Source organism: Stegodyphus dumicola, chromosome 4 (assembly GCF_044657685.1).
Source record: "Stegodyphus dumicola isolate Sdum_Otavi_A_Nest chromosome 4, ASM4465768v1".
NCBI lineage: Eukaryota > Metazoa > Arthropoda > Arachnida > Araneae > Eresidae > Stegodyphus > Stegodyphus dumicola.
The window spans coordinates 130,853,433-130,867,507 of record NC_140771.1 but is presented as its reverse complement, the minus strand read 5'-3'; the positions used below and the strand labels follow the sequence as shown (position 1 = coordinate 130,867,507).

Genomic DNA, 14,075 nt, shown 5'->3' with positions numbered 1-14,075 from the left:
TTTCATTTATTAATTTTGCAAGGTTGTATAGTTTATATTTTTTTATTGTCATGTAGTTTCTATATAAAAAAAAATATTGCTGCTGTAAAGGATATTCAATATATTCCAGTTTTTGCTTGGTGTTATTATTTTTAAATTTGTCGAAAACCATACTCTCAGATTTTGATACTTTATTACATATAAACACCTATTTGAACTTTTAAATTTAAAATTTATTGATAAAAAATTGTAATGTCAAGTAGTAGTTTTTATATCTTCAAATAGCTAAAGCTTTTCTCCTTCATATGATATAAATTTTATTGGGAAATACTTTAATTTGTGATAGATATTTCCTAAAATAAAATTTTAAATTCTATTTATTTTTAAATTTGATTGCCAGACATTGTTGAATATTTACACTCATTAAGGATACTAGCGCATGCCAAAAAAAAATTCATTTTATAGGAAATAAATGCTTTATACTTAGTTTCTTCCCATTAATAATTTATTTAATAACAATAATTCTTTTGAAAAAGGATCTCAACAACTCCACTTACTAAAAAAATATTATCATTAAGATTCATATAGTTTATACTTACCTAGCTTTCAATTTCCCTGTAAAACTTCTTTTCTAGTATCGTTATTACCTTTAGTGGTATCATTTATCATCATTTCATCCTTTTTTAAGTATTAGTTTGACTATATATTTTGTAATGGTTTAAAGTAGGATTAATAAGAGTTATTATTTAACTATGGCAGCTACAAAAAACACAGAACACCATAAGCCACCAGGTGTGGATAGCGGTAGGTCTTCATTTTTAACTCCACATGCAGAAAGATCTATTTCAGCACATTCAAAATAACATTTTAGTAATACACATGGAGATATATCAGATCCTTTTATAACAGATAGTACTGCTAAGGACGTTAGCATTAAAGTTTCAAATGGACAAGATTGTAATCCTCCTAATTTTACTTCCAAAGACTCTTGTTCCAGTGAATTTACTGATTCTGCATTTGAATGCTTAAGAAAATTTAGAGGGTATCCTTTCTCGAGAGAATATTTCAAAGAAACTCTCTAAGACACTAAGATCTTATTTCTTGGATATTTTCAAAATTGTAACAAAACAAAATGCAGTGATAGCACAACTCCAAGGACAACTGGAATAATCATAAAACTATTTGCAAGGTTTAGTGGAGGTAAAAAGTAATGAAATTATTCGAGAGACTTATGCAGAGAAGGCTGCAAAGACAGTGCATGAAAGAAGTCGATTAAAATCTAGACATAAAGGCCAGAGCGAACATATCCTGCTGGTTTACCCAAAAGAGGATGGATCAACATCAGAGAATACAAAAGAAAAAGTTGAAAAATATACAAGTCCTGCAAAACTCAAAATAGGAGTTAAAAGTGTCAGGAAAATTCGCAAAGGAGGCATTCTAATTCAAACCAATAAAGAGGAAGAACTTAAAATTCTGGAGGATGCAATTAAGGAAAATGCAAAATTAAAGGAATTGGTTGAACCAAAACAACTGACAAAAATTAATCCTAAAATCATAATCTACAATGTAGAGGAAGGTTTTAAGGAACAGAAAATTGCTAAACTTCTAAAAACACAGAATCATGAGCTACATGATGCGACCATGGAAATTAAATTCAAAATGAAAGGTCAACATGGATATAATTGGGTTCTCTCACTTGACCCCACAGCTTTTAAGTCGATAATGCAATCTCAAAAGGTTAATATTGGTTGGACAAGGAAAAACATTCGTGAGTATATCCGAGTAATTCAATGCAAAAACTGTTTAAAATTTTGTCACACAAAAAGATCTTGTACAAGAGAACAAAGATGTTTCAAATGTGGTAAAAGAGGACACCTTAACAAAGAATGCAATTTTCCGCAAGAAAAATGTGTCAACTGCAAGCATATTAATACGCATTATCATTTGAATTTGGATATCAATCACAGTAGTATAAGTAAAAATTGTGCAAGTAAGCAAAGAGAAATGGACCTGTTAATTAAAAAGATTAATTATGGATATAGTTAAAATAACAAAGTTAAATCTACAGCACTCACGGAAGTGCAAGTGCACAATTAAAAGTTGACATTGAAAATATTCCAAATTTAAAAATAGCTTGCATACAAGAACCTTACCTCATTAAAAATGCGGTAAGTGGATTTCCACAAAGATATAGGATCTATTCTCACCAAATACAAGCAAAAGCTGCAATAATTGTAAAAGGAGGCTCTTTTTCAATCATTCAGATTCTCACAACGGAGGAAATAACAGTAATCAAAGTAGAAGGATCGCCCGCTTTTATATTAATCTCGGTCTACTGTCCACCAAGCACAGAAATTGATCCAATATTAATTACATTAGAAGGAATAATAAATGATGCAGGTGATCTTCCAATAGTTATCTGCGGCGACTTTAATTCAAAACATAGTATGTGGGGTCCAGTACCAACAAACCGTCATGGAACAAGAATGGGAGACTTTCTAGCAACAACTAATCTCACAGTTGTTAATGAACAAAACGGGCCCCCGACATTTGTAGGTTCTCTGGGAAATTCATGGATTGATTTAACTCTCCTCAAAGGGCTACAAAGTTTAAAAATAGAAAATTGGGAAGTTGATCTGAGAGACACGTTAAGTGACCATAAAGCAATTAATTTTGAAATTCACATGAATATGAGGCCTTCTTCTCAAAAACTCAAATTGAGAATTGAAAACTCTCAATGGCTTACATTAAGGCAGGAGATAACAGATATTTCTTGTTCATAATTTAATTTGAATTCTGATGCAGAAATTAATTCTACAATTAAAGAAAGTTCAGAAAAATTAAAGACGCTCTTTAAACAACATTTAAGGCATTTACCATCTAATAAAACACACAAAACTACAAAAACTTGGTGGAGCCATGCTCTCACACAGGAAAGAAGACAACTAAAGAAATTGCGCAAAAACTATCAAAATGCAAGGAATCAAGAGAGGAAAGATAAATGTCAAATCTACAATAAAGCAGTAGCGGCTTATAAAAGAAATATATATAATGCCAAATTACAGGCTTGGGAGAATTATTGGGAGAATTTAAAACTGAAATCTCCCTTTAATACTTACTACGATATAGTTAAAGGAAAAGGATATAAAGCACTTAAACTCGGTAAAATTAAAAGAACAGATGGTAGTTGGACAAAAACAGTTGAAGATACTCTATGCTATATCCTTTGTGTTCACTTCCCTCAGGACAACATTGATGATGATAAGGAAGAACACAGAGAGATAAGAAATCATTCTATGATAACTCCAGACACAGATGATGATCTCCCAATAACTACCCAAGAAATAAAAAATATCATGAAATCTACAAAAAGAGAAAAAGTGCCGGGGGACAATGAACTTTCCATAGATATCGTAGAGGAAGTCTTTATTGCTAATCCAAATCTAATGACTCGAATTATGAACAGATGTTTAGCAACTGGTTACTTTCCAGAAGAATGGAAGATTGGTAATTTAGTCCTTTTTCAAAAAGAAGGGAAAGATGTTACAAATCCCAATGCCTACAGACCCATTTGCCTTTTATCGGCAAATGGGAAGATATTAGATAAGCTTATTGCACGACGACTAACTTATTTTTTTTTATTGCAAAGAAAATACTCAATAGCCAACAATATGGTTTCACAACGGGTCGTAGCACAATTGATGCAATAAATAACCTAGTTAATGAAATTCATAACAATAAAATAAACAATCTTCATACTTGTGTTATTTCTTTAGACGTTGCATCAGCATTCAATAACCTTTGGTGGCCTGGATTGTTATCAAGGTTAAATGAAGTCAAATGTCCAAGAAATCTTTTTCGCATAATTCGAAGTTATTTGAGTAACCGGAAAATACAATATAAAAGAGATGGATTCAATATCTCACATTCTTATCAGAAAGGGGCACCTCAAGGTTCCAACCTAGGGCCCACTTTATGGAATATTTTGGCTGATACAGCTTTAAATTTAGAATTTGAAACAGGCGTAAAAATTCAAGCATATGCTGATGATTTCTTAGTTATCATTTCTGGTAGCAACAGACTGCGAATTGAAGAAAAGGCTCATAGAGCTTTAGAAAAACTTAAGCACTGGAGCAATAAATATCAACTTAATTTTGTTTCCTAAAGGCACTAAATTACATAGATCGCCTCCACGTATTAAGTGGGACAACATTACCATCTCAAGAAGTTTTACATTAAAATATTTGGGTTTTATTCTTGATCAGAAACTCACATGGATTCCAGTACATTTAAAGGAGAAAACACAAAATTTAATTCATAAACTAAATCGGATCATTTCTCAAAACTGGAACAAGAAAGGAAAATTATTTAAAATACTTTATCTCAGAGCTATCGAGTGATTAATACTTTATGGGTGTCCCGTGTGGTTCACGGGAACTGTACGTCAAAAGCAAAAACTTTCACAAATACAAAGGTCAGTTCTTTTATGTATTACCAAGTGTTATTCAACATCTCCCACATCAGCTCTGCCAGTTCTCTCGGGCCTTATGCCTTTAGACATAAAAGCTGAGATGGAGAGAAAATTCTTTAGACTAATTCATTATAAGGAAAACTTGGAAAGCAATCTTGTTATATGGTACAACACCTTAGAAGAAAGAGTCCCGCACTTCCACACACACCCTGCTCATCAAGACATAATTCTCTGGCATAAAAATACTCTAACACACAAAAATATCGAAATCTTTACAGATGGATCTAAGATTGGTAAACATGTAGGTGCGGCTTTCATTATGTAAAACAATGGGCACGAAGTTCATTCAGAAATTTATAGATTAAATGATACAGCTTCCATGTTCCAAGCAGAGGTTCTTGCTTTAAAAAAAAGCACTCATCTGGATAGGTTCCACAATAACTGACAACATTCCTATTCGTATTTTTACAGATAGTCGTAGTTCCCTTCAAAGTTTAAATAGTGATAAAATTACGAAAAGAAGCATTCTTAGCTTAAAGGAAATCATAAAAACTCTTTTAGATTCCCATTCTCTAGAGCTTAATTGGACTAAAGCTCACATTGGAATCGCAGGGAACGAGAGAGCAGATTCCGAAGCAGAGAGAGCAGATTCCGAAGCAAAAAGAGCAACACAACAAGATCAGATAGATGTTGAAGTGCCACTTTTAGAGATTTTGGCCAAACATCAAATCCTGCAAGAATCGCTTAAAACATGGCAGCAAAGATGGGATGAGGACTTTACAGGACGTTCGACTTATGCCTTTTTTCCAAAAATTTCTCTCTCTCGTATACAATCAGATCACATTTTAAATCAAGTCTTGACAAATCATGGTAAATTCCTGAAATATATGCAAAGATTTCATAAAAAGAACACAAGATGTGGCTGTGGGACAAGTGGAGAGCTTTCAGGAGCTCTCCATTACATCATGTCTTGTCCAATAACAGTAAAAGAAAGAACAACTTTTTTTTCCATCACCATTGCCTTCACTGAAAATATTGGCAAAATGCAATTCTACTCTTAATGCCATGAAGTCAATTATGCAACTTATACATGTAAATGACTCAGACTTTATTGTTGATCATTAATCCTACAATGTTTATGTCATTCTGATTTTAATTTTTTCTTCCATTCATTGCAATGTAATGATTATTTATTTAGTCACTGTAGTGTTTACTGTAGCATAGTATTTACTGTAGTGGTGTAGTGTATACAACTGCAGGAAATTGTATATCTGTTTATAAGTTTCTTTGAATTTTTCTATTATTTTTTATTATTGTTATTTATTATTTATTTTTGTTATTATTATTATTTATTTGTTATGATTATGATTATTTATTTGTTATGATTATGATTATTTTATTTGTTATGATTATTATTTTGTTTGTATATATGTTTATTTTAATTTTATTTTGCTTTAATTAATTGCTCATTTATCTAAAAAGTTTCCCCCCTCCCCTGAATTATGCTAGCATTGTAACTTCACTGGCTGTCCCTTCACTTCCTGTTTTAGCCGTCATGACTTCCCCCCTTTTTTGTTTTAAGTTTACAAAGCTTTCTCTTTACCTTTCGCCATTTAGCCTTCCCTCTCAGCCCCTTTTAGTCAATAGGCTTTGCTTCATTTCGCCTGTTCCCCTTCTTTTTAGCCGTAATAGCTCTCCCCTTCTTAGACTAGTTTTTGGCTTTTTGTTTGTTTCCTTTTAGCCGAAAGGCACCCCTCCTCTTTTAGCCACTTGGGTGGTTTTTTTTATATATATATATAAAGCTCTTTTGTTTAGTTGACGTGCTCTGCCCTGTTTTAGCCTATTGGCTTTTACCCACTTTGGTAGTTAGCACCTGTCTCCTCCTGCCTAATCCGGAGTGAGATAACGAAGTGGTTAGAAGCGTGGATTCCAATCGTTACGCTTTAACAATTATTTTGTAACAATTAGAATAGTTACAAAACATCACAGTTGCTTTCAGTAGCAGGAGCAGTTATAAGAGTTTGTTGTTGTACTTTTAAAACCAGTGTACATAAAAATTATTACATTTAACTGTGACCAAAAAGTACACTGTCTAGCACGAAATAGTTTGAAATGCATGAAGATTTGTCATACTTCAAGCTCAGTTGGGTTAACTACATCATCATGCCTTCACCCTCAGCCACTATGACTGCATTAAAATATCACATACCTATATATAATTAAACTGAAACCCACCTGGGTGTGCTATAAATTACAGCACACTCAGTTTGGTAATAAAAAAGTATGAATTGGCACATATGTAAAAATAATCAAATACAGAAAAATAATTTTAAAAAAGAATGGCTTTATTACATGTACTCAAACATGTGCGTGGTACACACATGCATGGGTTAATTATTACCACGTGCATACTTGAAAACGCATTAGAAACATGACATTATTACCAAAAATTAAAACCAAGGGACATAGACAATCAGAAAGTACTTAGATAATTAGAAAGTACATAAAATAATATTCCTAAAAATGCTGGTAATAAATAATTAGCAATGTAAATCAATACTTGCCCACCATTTTGTCAAAAAGAGTAGCTAAGAACTACTGATTTACATTACAAATAAATTTCATATCAGATCAATATTTGTAACAGATATTTTTCAAATAGCATGACAATAACTTTAACACTAGAACAGCGGTAGGGGTCATTTTGACCCCCTAACACTTTTGACCGTTGATTAATTTTGTTTTATTGGAAGAAATCGTTTGGAATTTTTTTACTTTTCCTAATCAGATAACAAATATTTGTAAAAAAAAAAAAAAAAAAATTCAGCATTCTAGGTTTTTTTAGTTTTTGAAATATTGGCATGCTTTCCTAGAACGGCGGATAGGGCTCATTTTGACTCATTTACTCTTTCTGCTCGAGGCATTGTCAAATAACCCATGAAAATCATTCACTGATAAGGATTTTTCGATTGCATTCATACTATCTTCTAGAGGGATAAAAACCTAGGTGATCTCACTACTTTGTAATGTTTACATAAGTTGTTCCTTTGACTGCAATTATTTATTCATTTGAAGATAATACAGCAAGGAAGATAGATGCAGGGTTTTTTCATGCTTACATTTCTTTTCAGAAATAGTTTATTTTACAGATATATTTTCCAGTTTGTTAGTTCAGCTTACTTACTGCAGGTGATAACAGTTAGGACAGATGTATTCTTGGTAATCCCAAATCAATATTTCAGTACATATGAATTCTGCCATCAAGTTCATTATCACCTTTCCTTTACACTGTAAGAATCATATGCTAAAATATATTCTTTATCATTTTATGAAAGTCTTGATATTTTTCTACTTTTTTCAACTTTTACAAAACATGTCTAATAAGCAGAAAAGAGGTCTTATGGATGAAGAAATTAAAAAGTTGTTGCAGGAGCTACTTCAAAATGAGTCTGACGGAGGTGAAATTGATAATTTTTGTGCAAAAACTGAAGATGAATTCCTGACACAAACTATTAGTGAATCCAAGGACAGCGAAATAAACGAAGAACTCAGCAGAAAAAAACGGCCGAAAACAGATCAGGGTATTTGCAAAACTGTTTTTACAGCTCCTGATAACACTATAAGGAATGAAATAAATTCCAAAAATTCAGTCTGTGGCCGAGTTCCTGCTTATGATGTTCTAAAAGAAACAGCAGGTTCAACATCTTTTGCAAAGAGTCATGTTTCTGAGGACAAAGTGTCTAGTGCTTTCAAGCTTTTTATTGATAATGATATCTTGCTGCATATAAAGAAATATACAGAATCCGAAACCCATCAACAACTTGGAAATAAAGACTGGAAGTTATCTCTGGCTGAGTTAGATGCTCATCACTATATTGCTTGTTTGAGGAATAATAGGAGCAAAGGGTTTAGATTTATATTCTTTGTGGTCCGAAGCATGGGGAATACCATTTTGCAAAGAAACTATATCAAAAGACAGATTCAAAAAAATAAAACAATTTCTAAGGTTCAATGAAAAGACAAGAAGATCTGCTTGATTACTCTTGATTTGCTCTTGCATCAGACATGTGGAAAAAATTTAATGAAAACTGCAAAACGAGCTACCAGCCAGGACAAAATATTAGAGTTGATGAACAATTATTCCCATCTAAACCTAGGTGTAGATTTACACAATATATGCCTAATAAACCTAATAAATTTGGAATAAAATTTTGGTTATCTGTTGACGTTGATACTAAATCCCTCTCGAATGGATATCCTTATCTAGGAAAAGATGAAATAGCAAATTACATCTGAAAATGTTGTCATAAAATTAACGGAGCCACATCTAAACAAAGGGAGGAATATTACCATGCAAAACTATTTTACTAGCATTAAATTAGCAGAAATGCTAAAATCAAAAATACAACTATGGTCGGCACAATGAAATAGAACAGAAGAGAAACTCCTATATCTTTGAAAAATACGCATAGTAATCTTTATTCATAGTCAATAGTGGAACATGATAATATCACATTTACCATCTATCAAGGCAAAAGAAACAAAAGCGTTTTTCTACTGAGTTCATTACATTACACAGTAAAAACTGAAGACAGTCTCAAAAAGTTGCCTGATTCAATAGCATTTTACAACGCAACAAAGTATGGTGTGGATATTCAGTTAAATCGGCTTCTAGACTATCAATTGTACATATCTTTTTCAATATTTTGGATCATGCAGCTTTGAGTGCCTGGATAATTTATAAAAGTGTAACAGAAAACACATTAATAGGAGAGATTTTCGACTGAAATTAGGAGAGGAGTTAAGAGTGTTACATATGGCTTCAAAACTCCCAAAGATGTTTCCTGAGTCTCAAGAAAAAACACATGAAAAGAAAACGGATATAAAGAGAAAAAAGTGTCAAGTACAGTGATGCAATGGAAACAAATCTCAAGAATATTGTGCATCTTGTTACAAAATTGTGTGTTGAAAATACACTGAAAAAATTGTTAAAAATAATTTTTGTATCAAACTGCATTAATTGCATTAACAAAATAACTGCATTAATTCTTAATATGTATGTGTAATCTCTAATATTTTAAACATTAAATAGAATTGAAATGAAATGCTTTACATATTCCATTCAGCTACACACATAATGATATAACTGAAACATCCGAGAACATTTCTCATTTCTGGATTTATAGAGTGAATCATCCTCCGATTAAGTGCATAAAAAATATTATATTAATTAAATAAAATATCATATAAATTGTGTTTTATTTTAGTTAACATTAGTTTTAATTTGTGAAACCATTTATTTGAAATTCTTATATCAAATTGAGTTATTTGAGTAATTGTAGTATGATCCAATTAATCGCCATGTACTCGATACATTTACAGTATTTTAAGTCAATAAATTATCATATGATATTAAATATAAATTATGAAATACATATAAAGTACATATTTGTGCCAATGTATAGCATTTAAAATTGTTTTATCATTGTTATTTCAGTACTTTCACATCAAAGGGTCAAAATGACCCCTTACTGGCGTTCCAAGTATGTAAGACTTTCCTGCCATTCTAGTGTTAAAATCTTTTTAGAAATAAGAACTAAGAACAGAAGTCAAAAAATAGTTCAACATATTTATTAATAGCATATTCAATACTTATAATCAGATTATAAATCAATGAATTAATGTCTAAATTTTATAATTCAAAATTAAAAAACAATGGTAAAAAAAACTTACATAATCAATAGCAGAAATTATTGAAGCCAATGATTCGATGTAAGTTGACAATATCATTATTTTGTCATCTAAATCCTCAGTCTCACTAAAAATAATTTTTAAAAAAAGTTTTTAAAAATCTTCTGGATTTTCAAATAGATATAAATTTTTATTCTATATTTATATTTTATTAAACAACAACACTTAATTCCTTGCAAATACATGATAAACTTTAAAAAAAAGTGGCATATTGCATTAATTTACTAAAAATCATTTATTCTTTATGTATGAAGATTTAAACTAATTTCTGGATTATTAAATTAGTCAAAATATTATTACACAAAATGGAAAAATTGACTTAATATAGCTTAAAAATTCTACAAAAGAGAACAACTAAAGAAGACAAAATTTACCTAAAAAAAATATGTTCACATTTTTGAATGATATTCTGGAACATTGTTTTCACATCATTTTCATCCAAACAAATCTTACAAGGCTAAAAGAAAATTAAAAGTTTAAAAAATATTTTTAAAATGTCTAAAATTTGCTTTAAATAATTATCCAAAGTTCATTAATCATATTAAATAGCTTTTATAAATATTAACCCTTTAAATTTGCTGTTGCGAACCACCACTGCTGGCCATTAAAATTGAAGGAAAACAAATACGAAAAAAAAAAAAAAAAAAGATATTTATTGCAAGTAAATAGTATGGCATGAAGACAAAATGATTAAATTTGTAAGCATTTTGCAGGTTTAAAAGGGTGAGAAATTAGTTGAAACAGCTGCCACCCCTTCCAAGGTCAAGAAAGTAGATTTCGGGGCACTGCAGGCTGTGGCCCACTAGGGCTATTGCACAACTGAGTTTTTTGTTTGTTTTGTTTTTTTAAGCTGCCACGCCTGGCAGCTTAAATGGCCTTTACCCCATTAGGCATGGAGTCAAACTGGGCTTGGATGACAGAAATGGGCAACTCATTTCATGTTGCTTTATGCCATACTTCATCAACTGTATTAGCTGGAGAGGGGTCACGGGTTAGTCTCTCAGCAACCCATGACCAGATGTTTTCAATGGGTGACAGATCTGTAGAGTGTGCAGGCCAGGTCAGCAATCGAACACCCTGTGTATCAAGGAAAGTCAGATCACAACATGCAACATGCGATCTTGTATTATCTTGTTTGAACATGATGTTTTGGCCTTGAAAATAGGACACAACCACTGGACGCAATAAAATGTCAGAAATGTACCTATCTGCATTCAAATTACCATCAATCCGAACTAGAAATGTGCATATCGTGTACCCAATGGCTGCCCAAACCAACACATAAGGTGCAGGGCCCCCTATGTCGATATCAAATTCAAGCAGGTGATGTGCGATCTCCTCAGACATTGCAGACAGATATACGGCCATCAGAATACTGCAAGTAGAACTGGGACTCATTTGAAAAGGCAGCATTGTGCCATTCCTGTACCCAGCTTTGTTATATGGTGCACCAAAGTCACCGTCTCTCTCTATGCTGTATTGTCAAGGGAAGTCGAAGTAATGGTCACCCTGCTGATAGTCCACGCTGCTACAAATGTCAAGACACCTTACGAGCTAATACTGGGCGTGCTGTAAACATGCCCATTTCCTGATTTATGGTTCATGATGTGGTCATACAATTTTACAGGGCTGACATCACAATATGTCTGTCCTCTTGGGCATTAGTCATGGGAGGGTGCTAAGATCCTGCATGCCATTCAGTATGACTCTCAGTAATCCATCGATTCCATATTCACATGACAGTGGTTGGATGTCAACCAGTGCGACCAGCAATATCATGGAATGATAATCTACACTTTCAACAGGCAACGATGTTGCCTCTATCAAATTTCAAAACTTCCTAGTAGGCATTTCCTCTTCTTATTCGAGGCATAACACGATATTCTGGGCAAACTCCAACCTTACAAAGCACTTTCCGAATAAGAAATCCACTATATAACTTTTCTTTTCTGCAATGCTTCAGATGTTGTTTCTATCTCCTGTGTCATCTAAATCCGTGAAATAATAATCATTTGCATATCCCAACTTCTTCTCCCTTACATGTGATTTTGACATTCGTCAGATCATTCCTTCCTGGTGCTGCAATTTTAATGGCCAGCAGTGTATTATTGTATTATAAGCTAAATACAGTACAAAGTCTGAAATCTAGATGTTCAATATCCGGAATGATCTAAAATCCAGACCTCCAGAATTTTTTAAAATATTTTTTGTATATTTTATATATGCACAAATTTTTTTATAACAAAACATGGAGAGCCCTGATTCTTAATTTCACTTCGGCACCAAATAAAATATCTCCATATTGATGATACAATCACTCATTAGCATAAATCTGTATGACCAATAGTTTGGCTCCATAGCTGTCCTTTTGTTAAACATGCATTTCAAACCAAAACATTCTACATTGAAACATTGTTGATTTTACATCTATTTAAATAATTTATTACCCTGATGCCAATGCAGGAAATTATCATTTATTATTTTCTGTTTTTATCTTCACATGACACACCGCAGCTTGAGAAATGACTCAATGTGAAAACCTTTTTTTTTTTTTTTTTTTTTTTTTTAAATATATTAGTACACTCAAAAGTCGTTAATTCGGACACCCATAATTCGGAATGATCTATAATCCGGACATCAAAACTAAAAACTTTCTGCGCATGCGCCACGTTGACACATGCGCATAGCCGTTTACGCGTGCGCGTAAGATCTTTTACGACTGCGCATATGAGTGTGCGCAAGTGCAGAATACGTTTTCGCATGCGCGTTTTATGTATAATGGACGTATAAGCTAAAATTATCTAATTATATATTTCAGTTAATGTTGATGATTGCGTTGTTCCTTAATTTTCGAATTGGATCCGGCTTATTATTTTTTGCAGACTGTAAGAGCAATTTTATAAAAGTAAGCTTAAACTTTCGATTATATCAAATAGAATTTCCGATATATATTTTGTTAATATGTAAAGGATCTAAAGCAAAAGTATGTTTTGAAATCCGAAATCTGTTTATCAATTTCACGCTGCTCGGCGGGGGGAACGCCACGGCGGGCGCGTAATGAATTGGAAGTTGATTTGTCAGCACTATCCTTATCTTCAGCGCAGATGTTTTTATTTGGCTTATAATTAATTCCTTACCAAATGTAGTATTTCATCTCGATATGCTCCGTCTTTGATATGATTTAAAACAAGTTCCTCGTCATTATAATTCGCTTCCAATAGCGAAGAAAAGTAACAGAGGTTATTGAAAACGAAAAAATTTCGATTGACAAATTAGTCGGTGTTCTTGACACAGCAATTATAGGACTTGAACAGCGGAACTTTGTAACTGAACAAGAAATTATGTCTCTTTAATAGAATTAAAGAGAAAGTATTATCACATGAAACGAAGCAAAACTTAAACAACTTACATTAAAAGAAATGTTTAATAAAGTAAACAAATAAATATTAAGCTTTTTCTTTTTGCAAATTTTGATACCCTTTAGATCATAATTGTTCTTTATTTCATAAATTACGGTTTCATATTTTTAATTTTAGAATTTCTGCATGCCATCTTATGAGATTTAAACTGATGATCTATAATCCGGAAAAATCGATAGTCCGGAATCGCCGAAGTCCCAACGAGTCTGGATTAACGACTTTTGACTGTAACTGAATACCAAACAGCAGGGTAACCTTTTATGCTGACATTAGGTATTGGGATGATTACAAATTCAGTTAACTCCACTGCAAAGTAATGAGTGTGTTGACGAGGAGGAATTTAACATAAACTTCTTTCCACATGCAAAAAATAGATTTTATGAATGATACTCATATGCCAAAAAATTAACATTTAGTGCTGTTGTAAATAAGAATAACTGATCTTTTATTCATAT

The 14,075-nt window shown here is 32.3% G+C and overlaps 1 protein-coding gene across 3 annotated transcripts in view; it reads right to left on the bottom strand.

Annotated features, from left to right (window-relative positions):
• The window catches only part of LOC118204935 (DNA-dependent protein kinase catalytic subunit-like), a 601,004-nt gene that overhangs the window by 507,142 nt on the left and 79,787 nt on the right, over window positions 1–14,075 (bottom strand). For all 3 annotated transcript variants that reach the window (XM_085815460.1, XM_085815459.1, XM_085815458.1), the window contains exons 12-13: window positions 10,576–10,658; window positions 10,184–10,268 (exon numbers count right to left, since the gene is read on the bottom strand). In XM_085815460.1, the coding sequence (XP_085671586.1) occupies window positions 10,184–10,268; window positions 10,576–10,658 (168 nt within the window). The remainder of the gene's footprint in view (window positions 1–10,183; window positions 10,269–10,575; window positions 10,659–14,075) is intronic.